A 19,960-nucleotide genomic window follows, 5' to 3' on the forward strand; every position below is an offset into this window, starting at 1 on the left:
GCTTCTTAAAGGAGCAGTTCACGTGCAGACACATGCTCGTTATTATATAAAAGCTTTGGGGCTTTTACTCCCACCACTACAATCTCTGAAAGAATGTTATTAATGATGGGACTAGCATCAGCCCGCACTCCCCCTTCCCCTGCAAATCGTATTTCAGACACCAGCAAAATGAAAGCATTCATTGTAATTACAACAAGTTCTTTGTAGAGACAAGATTAAGAACCCTGTCCAGTTAATTCTGCAACACTGGAAAAGAATTAAAGGTTGTGGAATGAAGGAAACTTGTAATATATAATTGGGGAGTGACCTGAAAAACAAAGGGGCCCTCATTGAGTTAGTAATTAGGGGAAAAGTATGAACCAAAAATTTCTGCAGCATATAGGTCTTCCCCTAGCCCCTTTTTTTTAGAAGCTGGCCAGTGTATTTTTCTGGTAATGACTATTCTGTATATTAACATATCTCCTTGTCATAACTGAGGCTTAAATTAACGTGCACATTGGCACAGCCCGATTCAAGGCAAACACTAACAAATGACTGATTTTGGGCCCCAGACATACAGGGGTGTACATGAGCTGCCCAGTGGGGAGTGCTCACAGGAGTTACCTCATTGTCCTTCTGAAGATGTGTGAGGACTGGCTCTCGGTGTGGTGTGGGTCTAGACTGCAACGTGCAGCTTGTCCAGCCTCCAGATCTCTACCTGCTGGCTGACTTCCCACCAGGAGCAAACTGCATGATCCAAGATGTGCCTGAGCCCTTATCACTTCCCATCAGGGTCAACCATTTTCCTTTCATTTCTTGTACTACTGATTGATTGATTAACTCTTTGTGAATTTGAATGTCTGGATCCTGCAGAATAGGGGAGACAAGCTTTCAGAGTCCAAGTGAAACAAATGGTACTTTTTCAGCTCTACAACTGTTATTCACATAATTTTCAACCCCTGTCTGTTAGAAGTGAGCAACTTGGTCATACTCCTCCATTTTTAATCTACATTATAGAGTAGCAATAGCTATGATAACTACTTGATAGAGTTGTTTTCTTCTAATGGTACTTTATTCCACCCTTTGTACATTGATTTCCATTTTCTCCACTTCTCATTCCTTACTACTTTTCCACAGACCTACTCATTGCCTTAACAACAAGGTGCCACTAGCATGATAGTTGCTGCTTTGACACATAACCTTCTTCATCCTCATAATCCTACTGTGACATGGGAGCAAAAAGGGAGCTGAAGCACAAGAGAGATTGGCTTCTCTCAGCTCAGGGACCTCACTTTTGGCTGACAGAGATGTCAGGCAGAGTGAATTTGCTCCAGATGCAGCCCGAGCTTGTTCATGGTTCTCCTGATTATGCAGTAGAGGTACATTCATGGTCAGAGGTCTTGGTTGAAGACAGTGGTGGAAGTTTTGCAGTTTTCCTGAAATCTGTACTTACAGGCTGTAATGCCCAGGAGAACAAATCGGAATTTCAAGGCTATTGTGAAAGCATCTTGTTGCATTTTGTAGTCTCTGACATTCAATTTACAGCTGGTTTTGATGTAGGTAATTCCCTTGATGGATATGCTCTTGGATTTTGAAGTAGGATTCAGGAGTGCATTATATTTGTTAGGCTATACAGATGTTTGGTTTAAGCAGAGCAAAATTACATTGCACCCCATAAATCCATTGTTATGTTTATCTTTCACTCACCTACGTCTTGATGACAAAGAAGGTGACAGCCTTGCCTCCTAGAAGGGCAAATGACTGATCTAAACTTGTGTTTTAATAGTGATCTATTGTGTGTTCTTGCAGAAAATTAGTGCTAGATCTTGTAAATGTGCTCTATATCTTTTTAGTGTGATAGTTTTGAAAATAGGTGGCTCATTGTAATGCTTGTCAACATAAATCTGCACAGCTCGTGTAGAGCAGGGATAAAGGACAGGGATATTGTGTGAACTGGCCCCAGGAGGGCTGTCAGGTGCTTTTGGTCACCTGCCATTGTACTTCACCCTCACTCCCAAGCAAACTTTCCAAATGTGTTACACTGCTGGTGTTTTTTTTTGTGGTGCGTATTAAATTCTGTGGTGCAGACTTTCTTTATTCCAAACCCATTTTTTTCCACAAAAGTAGGTTACTACCCCAATCCCTTTGGATTTAACAGCTCTTTATTAGAATGAATATTGTGGGCTTGTTAGCTGCTATTCTTCAAGTATCTTACAAATTTCTGTGTCTGAACCTTATTTACTTAATCAATGCTGAGTCTAATAACACAAATCAGTCACAGGCAGGCTTTTCAGTGGTGGTTCAGTACCTGGCTCGAGTGCAATGGGTATCAATAGAAACTTTATGCTTCAGGCTCTCAGTATCTATTTTTGATGTTAAGCTGACTTTCTAATAGGTCATTGGGATAGTGTGGGATGATCTACGGTATAATATGGTTGGTAAATTCAGGTAGCTGTAAAGAGTTTTCTTTAAACAAAGAGGAGGTGTAAAGAGGGAATAAATTATTGAGTTGGATAGAATCTACTAATGATAGTTCTTTTTTCCAGCTGCTAAAAGAAAGTTGTATTTGTTTCCTTTCTCTCCTTTTTGTGTAAGACACAACCTCACATCATGTATTCCTGTGAAGCCAGTGAAAGCATGTAAAGGATAACAGGTTTGACAAAGTAATTTATTAACTACTTAAATTACAAAGTTTTTAGTGATCCCTTTCTACTTGATGCAGTCCCTCAACAGCTACTTGTTGTTGTCAGATTCAGGGGAAAAGGTTTCTCCCTCAACTGGATGTTGTCTTGCAACTTCATGTTTTGAATTCCCACTGATATCCTCTCTGCATCAAGAAAACATCCGTTTTGTTTCACCCTCTTACTTAAGAATACTTCAGTGGTTACTAATTTGTTTGCAAGGAACATGAGAAAAAAGATCTGGCAGGTGCTTGCCAGATGTCCCCATGGATTTAATAAGACTGTATGGATTTGGTGGGAGCATATTAATCTTTGTAAAATATGCATTGGTACAAGCACAACAAATAAAGGTGCAGTGTGAAGATAACAGAGGGTGCTCATACACTGAATTTTCTGCAAGCAATCAATGCAGATTACTGACATACTTTTTTATATTCACAGCAAGAACTTTGCTAAATTGATGTATTATTATTCCACTACCTTCCTAATTCTTTCTTCTGATTCAGGTTTAGCCAAATTGTCTTTGACTTTTTGTATTGAAAAGCACCTTCAAATGGCAAACTGCAGCTTTTCAGAAGGAGCAGGCTGGGAATACAGCCACACAGGACTTCAGTTTGATACCACAGAAATCAGCAGCAATCTTGGTCCCTATGGGACATGCTTCTCATCAAGGAAAGGAAACCAGGGAGGATACTGCCTGGAGACCTTCTAGTTGCAGGTGTGCAAATTTGTTTTGATTTGGAAGAATTGATTAGGAATAGGCCCCAGACTGTAAATAGGCACCTGGGGTTGGCCGTGGGTGGGACAATAAAGCTGAGCAGCATGTGGACAAGCCTGTGGCCACATAATAACCATTCTCCTCAACAGTCTGGCAGCCCAACAAGCTTCTCAGTCTGATTTTCTCTGTAGCTGCTTCCAGAGCTGCTTGAAGGAAGAAGTAGTGATAAAGGCTGGAGGGAGGCACGATGCAGTGGCCATGCTTTTGGGGAATGAATACAGCAGCCCTGACTCCAGTGAGGAGGACATGAGAGTCTCTGGAGCAAGGTTTGTGCTCTCTGTGGACAGGATGGGGGCTGGGAGTGGGAGGAGCTGCCTGTGAAGAGGAAGGTGGAGGATAAGGCTTGCTTGCAAGTGCAGAGTGTCAAGATCAAGGATAATATCCAGGGAAAGCTCCTTGATCATGCTGAGCCAAAGTGGAGGAGCAGTAAATTCAGTGGAAAGTAAGAAAGCTCTTCAGAGTCAGAGTGGTGCTGTGTGAAAGGATGAAAGTCCCTCACCTCCTCCCCAGGGGTGATGCGTTAACACTGTGCTTGGCTGCAGAAGGATGTGCTGCTGCCCAGGTGCAGAGCTGGATCACACCCCTGCCACAGCCTGGTGTGCATGCTGTGGGGCACCCAGGACCAGGCTGTGCTGGGGCTGGCTTTCCTGCACACCCCTGCACTCCAGGCATTAGCCAGCCAAAGTGTGCTGAAGGGTTGAGACTGTCACCTTTCCTTCCTACTGTTTGAGTTACTCCTCTAGCCAACAGGGAGCTTAATTCCAAGTAAATTGAATACATATTTGATAAATACATGCGTATCCACCCAGGCCCAACAATCAGTAAAGTTACTAGAACATTAATTGCATCCTAGACTTTCCAGTTTTTGCTGGATGGTGATTGTTATCAAATATGTATAACTGTTGCCTTGATCTGTTACCTGTCTCTGAAAATGCATTTTAGGCACCTATAAATAACGTATTTTGCTTTCAGTTAGCCTACTAATTTTAAGGTTGTATACATATCCACAATATAAGGAATATGCTAGCTGTCTAGAGGCATATTTCAGGCCTTTAGAGGAGAAGGCAGTCCTATAAAATGTGGGAGGTACCTCACACTGTTTGTTTAGTTTGCCCTGCAGGGCTGAGGCCTTCCCACAGCATGCAGAATAATAACTCTTCCAGGAATAACAGTTCAAAGATCAGTACTCAGTTCTCGAAAGAAACTGCTTTCAGTTTGGGCTTTACTGATATTGAGAGAGGATTTGCACACTAGCTCTCCTTCTGTTTACTATTAGTCTTGTAAAGAAGCAATGGGACTTTGTTTGAACCATTCCTCAAGGAGTCTATGCTACTAACCATGTATGTAAACTAAATTCTAGGCCACATGTGACAAAAGCACCAGATTTTTCCCATCACTGTGATACTGTGTACCTTGTTTGTCTTAGAAGTCTTCTACCAGTGTCTCTGTAGGGATCCCCCTAGATTTTCTGCTGATACTTCTTTCACAAACATTACTTAAACCTGAATTCTGCATAACTTTCCTCCACTTCAGTATAAGATCAGTGTTCACCTTGAGAAGGATTCATCACATCTAAATTTTTCCATGTAAAAGACAAATGTGCTAATAGTGTAGTCTAAGCTAGGCTTTCTCTACTGTTACAAGAGGGAATGGGCAGCTCCCAGGAATCACTTGTCTTAGGGCAGGACAAACCATGCTCTGGAGACACCTCTTCCTTTTCACTGGCTGTCGAAGGACCCTAGAGACTATTTCAGATTGCTATATTAAGGAGCAATCCAATAGTTTGTACCAGAGCAAAAGATAAAAATATTCAAAAAGAAAGATTTGGGGCTTTCAATTTCTTTTGGAGCTTGAGGTTAACTATTGTAATTGTCTGTTCTTCTCTTCTTTGGGCTCATTTCTTGTACTGAAGGCTCTTATGGGACCCTGACATTGTTTACACAGATGTGTCAAGGCCTCTTGTGTTATCCAAGTGCACTTGTTAGTACACATTAGGGGCAATCAACAGAAATATGTATAAACCTCACCTCTGAATTAACCAGGGCTTCCCCCACATCTCCATCAAATAAATGTTACTTTTTTTCTTTCTTTTTTTTTAAGATTGCCTAATCGTTTTTGCTTCTGTTATCCAACCCTTTGAGCTCAGTGGAATAAGCAATTTCTTCAAGCTGAGTTGCCTTTTATAGCAGAGTGGAACAAGACTTGTAAAAACTACATTATGTTATCTCACAAGCCAAAATTAATCCTGATGAAAGCAAAGCCTTCAGTTGCGTTTTTGTTGTTATCTTTATGAGGCTGTTGTTGAATTATTGTTTGTTTTATAGTTAGCTAATGAAGGAGGAGGTAAGTTTTCATAATGTGCCATTACAAAATGATATTTCCAGACTCTCTTATTCAGCTTCCAGTTACTTTAGTCCTGGTAATATTTTGTTCTTTTTATAGAAAAAAAAAAAAAACAACAACCCAGTCAGTTCCTGAATAGAATTTTTTGTAGGCAGAAGCTCACCATAAAGTGGAAGTCTTGATTAGGAAATTGATTTTCAGGCAGACAAAGTAGATGAACTGTATATTACATAGGTATCTTACAAGTAAGAAATGAAATTGAGTAAACAGACAAACCTTTTACATGAGACATTGAAGCAAATATAAGTGGTAATTTTGAAACTTTAATGGATGCATTTACTTTATTAAGCAGAAACACCTAGAACTCTTGAGGTTAAAATAATTGTTGTGGAGTAAATTGTCAAGAGAATGAGAAGCTTGGTATTTTTTCTAATATATTGGTAACAAAGCTTAATGTCCATTATGATAGACGATCAAATTCTCCACGGATGACAGGACCTTCTGAGGACCTTGCACTCTGCTTCTGTGGGAATTCCTTAGGAAAAACCCTCATTAAAACTCCATCTCATTACACATTTCTTGCAGACTGTAGCACAAGTGCTACTTCCTGCTGTTGCCCTCAGAGCATCAGCCTTCCCTGTGTTTGTTCTGGTCTGAGTGGGACTGTAGGGCTGATTTTGCCCCAGAAAAACATCCTCTAAAGTACATTGAGTTTCTCTGAAGATGAGTCTACATGGGTTTAATATTGCTGTGTCTGCAGGCAGATTGGATGGGAAAGTCAGCAGCTGAGGGAAGCCTATGGTGATCAGGAGCTTCCTCTGTCTTCCCAGATTTCTTTCTCACTCTTACCTTGGTAATCACAGGTCGTCAAAAGTAGGCCAGTTCTATATCTTCAGGGGTTGAACAAAGGAAGGATGGGCTGTCAAGCAAATCAGAAGGACCAAAATGTTGTCCTTTCACTTTTTGCCCCTCTGTGGGTCAGTAGGACCATTGTGGGGGTGAGGGGCTACCTGAGGCATGCCCTGATTTTCTGCTATATTACCTCTCTAATCTTCCCCTCTCTTATTCAGCAAGTAATCATATTTGGGAAAAAAAAAGTATATAATGAAGCATTTAGTCTAAGAGTAATTAGAATATCAATAGGAATAATTACACAGGCAATGTAATTCTTCTATTATGACCATACTGCTTGCATTTATATATACATATATATTGCATCATTGAAAAGAATAGATTGAGAAGAGCTTATTGCTCTGAGAAAAATAACACTAAGAAAATAGAATACACCAGGGCAAAAGCTTTTCTTTTCCCTTTCTCCCTACCTTTTCTCTCTTCTTCTGTTTTCTTCTTTTTTTCCCCCTATTTCTCTCTGTCCCTGCGTTTAAGACTTGACTGCAGCTTCAGAGAGGTTTTCTACAACTACCACAAGGGCACGTACTCAGCTTGCAGAGTCTTGAAGCTGTAGGCAGGTAAATGAGAATAGGAAAGCTGGTGATTATCAGACTGGAAAGAGGGCAGAGGGTTGTGGTGCAAAATATTGTGCTCCATCTGCATTCAGGAGCCAGATAAACAGTGCTGGAAGTTTCTTTCTTCTTGCACGCCTGAGGAAGCAAAATAAACCAGGCACTGTTTCCTAAGCAGAGGTGACTCTGCAGGGCTTAGACTAATACTATTAAAGTCCAAAGGGGAAAAGATTGTTGCAGTCAGCAATACTACTGCATGACCCCCTCTGTCGTGCAGCTGAGGATGCTAAGTCCAAAGGTAGTTGCTTTTGTTAAACTGGAGGAACCTTACTGGATTTTAGGGAATGAAGGTACACTAGAGAAGATGGACAAGGAATGTAAACCTAAAAGGTTTTACCCATTTAAAATACTTATGTCAGCTAGGCTTATGGTATGTCCAGTCATCAAAACGGGCTGCAGTGACTGGTGTGTGGCTCTGGTATCTCAGAGAAGAATAGATTTTATTATTATTTTTATTATTTTATGATGAGAATGATGCTGCTGAACATTACATTTAATAGAAACCTGCAGAGTGCCTACACCTTACTACAGCTCCTGGGTATTGTTTCAGCATAAATGAGAACTAGTAAGCACTTTGTAAACCACACATTCCAGCAGTGAGAATTTGCTGCAACGCTGTGCTGCTCTTTTCCTCCTTTTCTTCCTCCCCCTACTGTCAGCTGTAATGTCAAGAGAGTTGGCATAGCAGAAAGCTGATAGATGACTGTAGCATGTATGAGTGATACTTGCTTGCAGCTTTAAAGGCCTTTTCTTTGTGTAACAAAACTAGTCAGACTAGTCAGTATCATCAAAAAGATTCACTGTGCAACTCAATTGTGGTTTTGCTTCTGTGTTATTTTTTGATGTTACCTTTGCAGTTGGTTTTATAGTAGTTAAAGTATTTACTGACACAGAATTATACCTATTTTCTGTGCATTTATTGTGTGTGTAAGTGTCTTCCAGCTTCTCTCCAGTGGGCAACACAAGTTCACTCTCTTCAGTGCTCAAGTCTAATGGCCTCAAAGACAGGTTTGTAGAGGACTTTTAAGAAAGACAATCTGCAGCTTTCCCTCTACAGAGAAGTTTACAGAGAGTTTGTCCCAGAGAATTTTGCTCTGGGGTCCTCTGTGTCTGAACCCAGTGGCATTTGCCTGTCCCTGGAGGAGAAGAAGAGTAGAAGAACCATGGCTGTGGTGGCTGGCCTGCTCCTCCCTTGAGGTGAGGCAAGTTAGTGCCACCTCCTCCACCCCAGGGCCAGACTTGCCTTACAGGTTACTGAGGGGATCATTCTCCTGTTGGACCTGGAGGTCTTGGGTACAGCAGTGTGGTGCACACCCAGGTCTTTAAAACTGCATCAGTCCTGAAAAGACCTGCCCAGGTGCACAGGCCCAAAGGGAGGAGAGAGGGGGAGAGGCCAGGTGGGTTGGGGTACACTTCCACCCTCTGCTTAGCTTTGTTTTGTGCTGCATTGCTGGTTGCAACGTGCCCTAGTGAAGCAGATTCTGCTGCAGACAGAAACGGGTCAAATGCTGCATTCATAATGGAGGTGTGTGTATTTATCTTCCCCTTGGCCTAGAAATCTGTGCTCCTGGCTATAACAGCTAAGGTAAATGTATGCACAAAAGAAATACTGTTGTTAGACTTCTGATACTCGAAAACTGGGTTTATTTTATTTTTTCAGCATGGGTCTATTAATTTTTCTCAAGGTCTATTAATGACTTCAGTCCTGCAGGTCTGGAGGAGCTGCCTTCATCAGCATTAAGTGCAAGATCCAATTTAGAATGACGTCATGCATTAACGTGCTCTTAACTTGCATCAGTGGGAAGGATTTTCCACTTTACAAGGTGTGCCCTGCCAGAAGCTTCTTGGAGATGCATTTGCCTAATGAACCTGACTTAGTGCCTGGCCTGTGCTGCCTGCTAATCAAACCTTTCAGACAAAATCATGATAAGGTATCTTATGACTTTCACTTATGATAAAATATGCAGGCTTATTTGCTTCGTGGCATATTTCTCTAAGCATTATGGAGGCAAGAAGTCAAAAATAAATTCTGTCCAACTGCCATATTAAAAATGAGTAATTTCTGGAGCATGCTGAGTGGGTCACTCAAGTTTTGCTTTCAAGCTCGTGAGTCGAATCTGCTGATAAAACATTTCTGGGTTCAAAATATCCTCATAGGAAAAAAAAAACCAAAACTATAATGTCAAATAATTAACTTAATCTTATAAAAAAAGACCCTTTTTTTTTTTTTCCCTCTGAATTACACCTCACTTAAGAAAGACAGAAAAGATTGCCACGTGGTGACCTTCTCTGACAGTAGACTTTGACCCTATTTGCTTTGCATTTACTTACACCAAAAAGATAAACCCCTAGGAGATCTGACTATTTTCAGAGAATACAAAACAAATTCTTACATTGCTGCTGGATAGCACTTGCTGGCTGCTTCTTTGTGTGTGTTTTTTTTTTTCTCCAGCTGACATTTTTAGCTTGATGCAGAGAAAAATCTATTTCTTTTCTTATGTAAGCAACCAGAGCACAATTTTTATGATTTTGAATGCAGAACTGTGCCCGTGGAAGTGAAGGGCCTAGATCCCACAGGTTTCATTATAGAATGGAATTGGCTATCATAAAAAAAATGGTTTTATTCTGCACTGTACCTTTGGCACTTGCAAAAGTTTAATATTAATTTTTAAAAGTCTCATATAAATATCACCTCCACCTCGAAGGAAATTAGCTAATGAGTGTTCCTTTTAAATTAAGTGGCATAACGTGTGAATAACTGTTCAGTGCTTGGGAGGAGGTAATATACTTTAGCCTTGAAAATACTGTGCAGATCTAGAAAGCTGCTGCACAAACAAATTTTCATTATGGAATTGGCTATCATCAAAAAAATGGTTTTATTCTGTATTTATATCAAAGTACCTTTGGCACTTGCAAAAGTTTATATTAATTTTTAAAAGTCTCATATAAATATCACCTCCACCTCGAAGGAAATTAGCTAATGAGTGTTCCTTTTAAATTAAGTGGCATAACGTGTGAATAACTGTTCAGTGCTTGGGAGGAGGTAATATACTTTAGCCTTGAAAATACTGTGCAGATCTAGAAAGCTGCTGCACAAACAAATGCTTTGAGGCAAACCAGAACTGTGTGTAAAAGTGAATATATGGCCTGTTGAACACAGCAGCCAGATTTTCCTTCTGGTTTTCTCTCTTCCATCTCATTGAATTAGGGAGGGAGCATGAATATAACCAGAAGCAGCATCTTCTTCCAGCCCACTCATGGATACTGCCTTGCAAACGCTTGCAGTTCCTGTCGTGCAGTCTCTGAGGTGCAAGTACTGGCATCTACCCTCATGTTGATAGGCATCTGTTTCATTGCCTTTGTTTTACCAGGTCTGTATTTTCTCTTCTGCCTGCTCCTTGCTGATACAGCTGTGGAGCCTGGGTACCAGATGAACACATCTGCTCCCTGTGCACCAAGGCCTTCACCCTTCTCCTCCTCCTCCTCTTCTAGCTCCTTATGTCCAAAGCCTACCTGAGCTTGTTCATCACCTCCTGATGAACCTCTTGTCAAGTTTCCTCGTGGTGAGGCCAGTCCCAATCTCAGCCATTCAGATCAAGCCTAACCCACCATTTGCATCTATTTGGTGGTGATGCATCAATAAAGAATTCTAAGACAATATAGCCAATGATGAAAAACTCAAACATGTAAGTGCTGATAAAATGGAACTGGGTTGTCTGTTGACTGGACCCTTTCCCTCCCTTTTCCACATCTCTAACACTGTTGTAGATACACTCCAAAGCAAGATATATGTTAATGTTACCACTTCTATTTATCTTGCTTTATTAATCTCTCAGCCTACCACCAGGTCTTTTTCCTTCTTGTTCAGAACTGAGTCTGTCATGTCAACTGAACAGCAACTTTCTTGACAAAGTGCATATCATCAGCAGCTGTTAGGGCATGCTTTATGGACTGCTGTTGTTTTTTATAAATTAAGTTTACTTCTACTTCTCCCAGCATTCAGTTGTAGCTTAGATGTTTGATTTGTGAGGCAAAAATTGAGGTTCATGAAAGCAGATCTTACCATATTGTTACTGGCTACTTTCTCCAAGTTTATCATCACACAGCTTCAACAGAGGGACACCACTTTATCAGATGTGTTGGAAAAAAAATAGATGCAAAAGGTTAATTATGTTGAATTGCTTTTTCAAGTAGAATTCAACTTCCTTGGGGAGAGAGGTGTTTCAGTCAATGCTGCAAGTATTGAGCTGAGGCAGAGTCTGAGCAGCGAGGCAAGTTGACCAGTGAGAGCACTAATAAAAGAGATGAGCTTGGTCTTAGTTTGGAGATCATTAAGGGAACTGAGACATTATTAAATCTAGAAATGGGACCTAATGGAAGTCAATGAGAGAACAACTATAGATATTTAATGAGCAACACTGCACCACGTTCTCATCTCTTCAGAAATAAATAATGAGATAGTTGAATTTCTCTTTGAACAACAATAAAAGTAGAATGTGAAAACAGCTTGGGGAAAAAAATAATCCTTTGGGCCATCCTCTCTGTAAGTGATTTCTACAAGCCTTAATTAATTATTGGAGTTGCTTGTGAGACAAGCTTATGTGAAACTATGGCACCATAAAATGTCTGTTTAGCAGTTAGCCCCAAACCACAACTAGATTACCTTGAAACTTGGAGAGTTCATTACCCAGAATTATTGAAAAGTTGCCAATGTAATTTCATTCTGCTGAAGAACAGAGGATGAATTCTGCATGAAAATATCTCTACACCAGAGATCCTGGTAACCAATCTTTGTTAGGAATGATGCCTTACACTGTTGCTGTCACATTAACCTTCAGGTATTTTGTACATAGGAATGGGTCTGTTATTGCCACACTTCTGACTGGAAAATTCTCATTATACATTTGAAAGGAAAAGCAAAATCAAGAGGTCTGCAACAGGGGGGGGTGTTGGAAAGGAGGTAAACTCAAGCTGGAGCTACTTCAGCCAGTTTATTGCATAGAGAACCTCCTCACACAGGCAAATCCTCACCCTGGGCAGGAGAGCTGGGGGCAGTGAGGATGCAGTGGAGACATGAGGGTAGTTACACCATGGAGCCTTCTGCATCCAGCTCAGCTGGGGAACTGGGGTCCTTTTAACTCCCTCTGTTGCCAACAGGCAAAGAGACCAGCTTCAGCAACAGGCATCTTAAGTTGCCCATGTTAGACCTATTTTGCAACATCCTGTTCATCCTGACAGCAACCTTGGACTGGTCTTTTGTTGGGGAGCTGAGCTGGCTGCACAACCATGGAAGAGATTTGAGTTTTGAGGATTAATACCCATGGCAGCTCTTCAAAACATGTCTGTCCTTCATAGCACTCCTAGGTGGAAGTTTCGTGTGTTGAATGGTGTGTGGTGGGGTTTTTGTTGTTGGTTGGTTGGTTGTAAAACTTTTCTTCTTGCCTTCAGAATGCCTTTTGGGCTAGATTGTGCCTATTTCTTCCTTAGATTTAAGCAGTTTGTATGATTCGAGGGTGTAGATACAACCAGACTTTTAAGAAGGTGCAGAGCAGTAGTTCTCTCCTAGGGAAATCTGAATTTAGATGAGTATCTATATGAAGGGAGTGGAAGAGCTGTGATGTCTTCAAACACTTTCAGGCTATGATGGGCACTTTTTCTGATCAACATGACTATAACTAAGATCCAAGAAAATCTAATTTTCGATAAGACTTTCTGGTTGTAATTCCTTTCCCCTTCTTCTTTGACCTTAGGCAGAGCAAAGGGAAGCTGAGAATTGACCAGTGCTGAAAGGCCAACAGGATGCCGGGTGGTTTCTGCCACTCTCAGCATGTTTGATTCCATACTCCCATTTCTTTGGGTGAAGCAGATGTCAGAGTTCCTATTGAGTTAACAGGGTCCAAGATTTTAGCATAACTGCTCATGTTTTGTGCTGGAGTGAGGCACCTGGTGCCCTCCCCTCTAACACTGCTGAGTACTGAAGTTTTTTTGAGCTCCAGAGCTGGAAAAGAAATATTTTCCTAAAGCATCTCTGGAGGAGTAGTGTCTGGTTAGTGCTTTATCTCTAGCTGTTCAGCACCATTCATTACTTCTCATTTGTGCTTTTTTTTTGCTTTGTGTCTGATATAGATCAATTTTTCTACCAAAGCTGTAATGCAGTATGGCTGGGAAGTGAGGGAGGTGCAATCTAATCAGGTTTATCATTTGTGTTAACTTTTAATGTGCTTTTTTTTTTGCTTTGTGTCTGATACAGATCAATTTTTCTACCAAAGCTGTAATGCAGTATGGCTGGGAAGTGAGGGAGTTGCAATCTAATCAGGTTCAAAGTAGTCACCTATTAGTTTCTCCAAAGCTTTTTACTTTTTAAGAGAGTGTTGCACATATGTGGTGTGAGCTATAATTTTATAAAACATAATTTGACACTCAACAATAAAGAGTAGTCTTTATAAACATGAGATGTCCTTGCTAGTATGAGAAGAATTCTGTCCCTGTGTCAGGTAGCAACTTTGTAAGCTTTATATTTGTGCATATTTGCCCTCTACTTTTCTCAAATGTGAATTTTCTCACATTTTTTCACACATTGTGTTCTTTGGAGTCAGATGAAGACTGCTGAAAACTCAGGAGGACTCCACCAGCAAAAATACTTTGAGACTGGCTCCTGGGCTGTCCTTAAGACAGAGTTGAGCTTTTCTTAACATTCCTGAAGCTGTCCCATGGCTCTGCATCAGGTGGCACACCCCAAAATGGTCCCTCATCTGTGTTTTGCTCTATCAGCAAGTGAGAGCACAGTGCTCTGCCCTGCAGGTGCACATTAGTGCTGATATAAACTGAAATATGTGCATATTTACTGGGTTATTAATTGTTTATTAATATCAGGCATTTTGTCAACAGTTCAATAATTGCTTGATCAAACGAGGAGTTTTTAAAAGAACATAAAGCCTTTTAATAGCATCTCTATATAATTTTAGCATTCTTATATAGGAGACTTAAGTTCTGTTAGCACAAGAAACTGTTTCCTGGTAAAAGTATTCCCAGTTTCCCATGGGGAAGTAAATTATTGCTAATCCCTGGTCAGATAACAGTTGTTTTGCCTGTAATGCAGGTCCCCCCAAAGTATCTTTGCTTTTTTTCTTGCTTGGGAGCCACAGATGCCAGAGGGGAGGGTGTTTTGATCGGGCTCCCTGCGGGAAGAAATGCTGTCAGTGTGGTTCCAGGAAGCAATAAGCACCTTCATGAAAATAACTCAAGTCCCCATCCTTAATCCCTGCCTATCCTTTTTTATCTGATGGACTCAGCGAGGGCTGGAAGATCACAGTGTGGCTGAAAACAAAAGGGAGTTAACAAGATGTGACCAGTCAATGGATAAAACAATAAGCGAACCCCTCCAGGCTGCCTAGTGCCCGGGGGTCCTTCCCATGCCCAGGGAGCCATGTGGATCGTGGTGAGCTTGCTCTGCTGCCTGGGGCTCGGGGGGCTGCCGCGGGCGGGAGCCTCCTGCCCATCGCAGTGCAGCTGCATCTTCCACAGCCTCAGCGAGGGGACGAAAGCCAGGTATGCCCGGGCGCCCCTCAGGGGGCTGCTGCTCTTTCTCTGCGTCTCGGGGGGTTGATTTCTTCTCCTCTGTGAGGATCCTCGGGGTAGAAAATACAGCATCCAGGCTGCTGTCTGTTATTTTTTCCAGTTGCTTTGCACTCCAGCTTCGTTTGCAGAGGATTAGCTTCTGAAAACACAGTAAGCTGATTTCACAGAAAGCGTTTGGGCATCTCTGTGAGAACAGAAGTGCCATAATTACCACTGGCACAATGGCAAAAAGGGAATAAAATTTAAACGACGATTTGTTTTTTTTCACCTTTGTGCTGTAAATGCTATTTTTAAAAGGCTTTATTCTGTTCTACTGGTTTGTTTCTGAAGTGTGACTGGGTTTGGCTTATGTCGTGGTACCAAAACCTGCAATTCCATCCACTTCAAAAATCCTTCAGTTGGAGGTTTTAGGCAAGGCGACAGACTCTAGATGGAATTGAACAATAAAAAAAGGTAATAATAATAATGATAGGAAAATAGATAATTTACCAAACTGGAAACTTTCCATCCCAAAAGAAGACAAGACCAGAAGGACATCCATTTTTGAATGCAACGCCACTGTGCAGACATTTCTATGGAGGACTGCAATAAAAAAGTGCTTCTGGAGGGTAATCACAAAGTAATGATCTGGCTTAATGAAATAAAGGTTATGTTTATTATGAGGTGTGGTTCACAGTAAGAGGAGGTTTCGCTGCAGAGATACGGTATTAGCGAAATCCTTTGGAAGACATTTTTTCCTAGACAAGACCACAGTACTGAAGTGAAAGGCTATCCCCTCTATTTTAGATCCCCATGAAATAGGTCTACTTTATTATCTCTTTTATGGTGCTATAAATTTAATACCAAAAACTTCTAGTGGGAAGTGTCGTAGACACAAGTAGTCTGCAGTTGTTAGAAGGGAGGGCAACAGCGGGAGAGCCAATTATTGCTCTGTAGATGTCACAGTTCCCAGGGGAATTTTCTCTCAGTGTCTGGAAAAAGCTGTAGTGTGTTTTAGTAAGAAACAAAATAATGCAAATATCCATTAGTCCTTTAAGGGGCACAATGCCACTTTTTTTTTTTCTGCATTATGTTTCATATTTCTCACTAGTAGAAGATTATCCAATAGATTGTTTGCTGCTCACTGATATGGTTTAGGGACACAATAAAAAGCACAGTGTTTTACTGCCATAGTGCCTCTATTAGCAAACATTTTGCATCATAACCACACACAAAAAAGAAAAGTCTGCTGAAAGTTTTTTTTCTTATTTGATAGATTCTTCTTTTCCTCAAAATCTTAACTTTCAGCTGAGGACGGGTAGGATTTAATGCCACAATAAAAGTGCTGGATGAGAGTAATAAACTATGATTATAAATTAACAATCAACTCTAGGCTCAGCTAACATTTAACTCTGTGGAACTTGCATGAGCAGTTCAGCAATGTTATTTATTTTTGTTAATAGAGGAATAACTACTTTCAGCCTGGTTTGGGCAGCTTTGTAATATTCTGTCAGCCAGACAAGGTAATAAGAAAATGTTACTCGACTGATCACATTACATTTCTTGTGGCATCTTGTTGAGCATGTGGAGTGGGACATGCCTGTCTAACCTGTAATCTTTTGCAAGGTGGCTTTGTATTTTAAGAGCTTGCCTTTCTCTCCTTGCACATAGAAAAATGCAGCCTGAGAGACCTATTTTGTCTCCCTTCATTCCTCATGTCAATCCCACATCCTGGCAAAGTCAAAGTCACAACGTTTTGTACGAAGGCTGTGAAAGTGCAGCGTAGGTTTTTTATGATTTGACCTCTAGAGATTAGAAATGGGAAAGAACAATTAAGACATGTAAATCTGCTTTGCGTTTAGTGTAGCATTTCCCAAAGAGCTAATTTTCTGCACTTTCACCCTCATAACTGTACCTGCCTGTGGTGGAGTGATACCATCTGTGCATCCCTTCCAGGCTGTTCCATAGTAAAGCAGAGCTTGCTGTAGTGTGATTCCAGTGAGCTGTGAGCTGACAACACTGTTAGTGTTACCCTCACTTCACAAACCAAAGATCTCGTGCCACGTTTAATCTCTATTACTTCCTGCCATCCTACACATCAGTAACTTCTCTTCACATGTCTTTTATTGTTCAGTTTAGGGATCCTTTTGTGTTTAACATGCACTAGAATCCTCTGTTGTGCATGAATGTTGTCACTGCTGTCCATCACAAATATTAAAAAAATGAAAAAGGAAAAAAAGAGCAGTAACTCTCTACAGGCCAGACTCAGCCAGACCACTCAACACTGCAGTCTCTGCAGTCAAAAAATACATGTGAATTACTGCAAGCTGATGTACTTATGGTGATGTGGAGATCACCAGCACATAAGAACGGACAAGAAGAAATCCTGGGGAAAAAAGAAAGGCAGATTCAACTTTTTCTTACATTAAACTAAAGTCTCACAACCTTTTCAAAAGACAAGAGAGTCACAACGTGCGTTTGTGTTTCCCCACCAGGACAGTGCTGTGTAATGACCCCGAGATGACCCTGACTCCTGTGAACATCCCTGTGGATACCTCCAAGCTTCGGATAGAGAAGACGGCCATCCGCAGGGTGCCCGGGGAGGCTTTCCACGCGCTCCACAACCTGGAGTACCTCTGGATGCCCTACAACTCCCTGGCCAGCCTCAGCAGGATCACCTTCAAGGGCCTTCGTCGCCTGCAGGAGCTGAGGCTGGATGGGAACGACTTGATTTCATTCCCCTGGGAAACCCTGACTGACATGCCACAACTGAGGCTTCTGGATTTACACAACAACGAACTCACCTCGGTCCCTCCAGACGCTGCTCGTTATGTCAAGAATATCACATACTTGGACCTGTCTAGTAACAAGCTGATGACCCTTCCTCAGGCTCTTATTACCACCTGGGCCAACCTCCAGGCTGTCCCTTACTTCCCCAGCGATAACTCCAAGATCATCCTAGGTAAGAGAAGTCCCTGTCAGTTTGCAGGAGACACAAAAGTCAAGAGCACCACGTCTTATTGTGGCATTTTGATCCACTGCAGTTACTGCAGCAAGTACACTGTTGTGTTTAATTCTCTCTATAAAGTGTGCAAATTCATTTACTTATTAACAAACTCACCTTGGGCTCTCCACACCCAGATAATTACTCCGTAAACTTCATCACTACCTTGAATCTTTTTAACAAAAAACTGGTGGCTCTTGCTCAAGCCCTTTTTATTTAGTTACACTTCCATTTTGGACAGAAAACAAATATGATTAGAGCTCCACATAATTTGTGTGTTCTTTTCTAATGACTGTTACTATGGAATTGATCCATTTTAAGCAGTGTTAAATAAAAAGATGGATCTTTATCATGTCCAAATTAAAAACAAAAAAACTGGTGGCTCTTGCTCGAGCCCTTTTTATTTATTGACACTTCCATTTTTGACAGAAAACAAATATGGTTAGAGCTCCACATCATTTGTGTGTTCTTTTCTAATGACTATTATATGGAATTGATCCATTTTAAGCAGTGTTAAATAAAAAGATGGATCTTTATCATGTCCAAATTAAAGAGGAATAAAGCCATCACTGAGCATAAAATACGGGTGAAAACTGCCAGTTGTCCCTTTTTTATCTGTTCACACAGAGTTGAACCCTACTCCTTCCAAACCCACCAAGACAGTTCTGTCTTCAAGGGCAGCTATAAATTTACAATAATCCACTTTTTTTTGGAGACAATTCTGGGCTTTCAGCTGCAGCATCTCCAGATGATGTTTTGAGCACGTTTACTGGTTCAGGGTATTACTACTCAGCCTTTTTGCTGGCGTGCACTGGTTCAAACCCACAGCAGGTTGATGATGGTTCAGAGTTGTTGCCCTCTGCTGTCTTCATTTGTTATGAGCTGACCAAGCTCTACTCACTGTTTGATCTGCAGGGTGTGTGCATCTTTGTGTACTGCCTCTACAGCCATGGTTATGGGTTCAGGCACTTGCTGATAATCTCATCAGAGACACTGCAGGTTTTCTCTCGTGCTGGGAAGTACCCACTGCTGTTTGTGCTTGGGATAAATTTAGGGGGATAAAGTTTTAAAAATGAGATTGCAGTGGAAAGAAACACAAGACTTTAAAAATATTCAAATTGCTACTTACAAAGCTTTAAGTGTCCTTAGCAGCTATTGTTTAAGGTTTCATCATCAAGAGAGGAGCTAGTGTTCCATCATCTTGTTTTGCCAGATGCAGTATCAAATTCTCTAAGTCAAAACCAGCTGTTTGGGATTGTCCATGTCATCTGTGGCATGACAAGGCACTGCCTAGATCATACTGTTTTGGATTGACCCTGTGTTTCTGTGGACTCTAGCAAACCCAGGCAGCTCCCTGATGCTCATGGAGCCTTACAACTCACCCTCTGTGCTTGTGTCAAATGTTGGCTCTTGAAACAGGACTATATTCTTCAATATACCCCTCTATATGTATATATTCTTAATATAGTCATTGTCTACTTATGTTCCTTTATATGCCATAACATGTATATTCTTCTACTTAATCCTTAAACCAGCTCTTTCATCTTATCAAGTATAAATTAGCATTTCAGGAAAAACAACAGATTACTAAAATAATGAAAATAACACAGAAGAACAGGGCTGGAGGAGAATTCTTGCAGTCAGGTAGGATCATCTACACCTATTGCAGGCCTGGCAGTTTGCATTACAATCTGGCTAATGTTTGAATAATCTCCAGTGAGAAGAATTTCCTGGCCTGTCTAAGGAAGACTACATAGTCTCCTTGTACCAAAAAAATCCATCCCCCAAACCAAACAGACTGTTCCTCATTTTTTCCATCCTTGAACCCAATGTCTTTATAATAAGTTCTTGTTCTGCTTCTTTACATACATAGTCTTTTTTTTTTCATTGTATTAATAATCACTCTTTGAATTTATAGAATATGATTTCAAATTCAGATTTTGAGACACTTTAGCAAGTCATATTTATTTCCTTCTGCTAACTGGCAACATGGGATCCATCAAAGTCAGACAGCAGCAGTGGATGTCTGTCGGGACATCCCTCCCTCCCCAGCTCTGCATAGCACTGCATACAGACTGAGAGAGTTGGGGCTGTT

The 19,960-nt window shown here is 41.0% G+C and overlaps 1 protein-coding gene across 1 annotated transcript; it reads left to right on the top strand.

Annotated features, from left to right (window-relative positions):
* The first annotated feature begins 14,677 nt into the window (after positions 1-14,677).
* LRIT1 (leucine-rich repeat, immunoglobulin-like and transmembrane domains 1) lies at positions 14,678-18,017 on the top strand. The gene is made up of 2 exons (XM_008948972.1): positions 14,678-14,852; positions 17,357-18,017. Exons 1-2 carry the CDS (start codon positions 14,731-14,733, stop codon positions 18,015-18,017), a joined length of 783 nt encoding a protein of 260 aa, XP_008947220.1. The 5' UTR covers positions 14,678-14,730.
* The last annotated feature ends 1,943 nt before the right edge of the window (positions 18,018-19,960 follow it).

Source organism: Merops nubicus, unplaced genomic scaffold, assembly GCF_000691845.1.
Source record: "Merops nubicus isolate BGI_N331 unplaced genomic scaffold, ASM69184v1 scaffold10211, whole genome shotgun sequence".
NCBI lineage: Eukaryota > Metazoa > Chordata > Aves > Coraciiformes > Meropidae > Merops > Merops nubicus.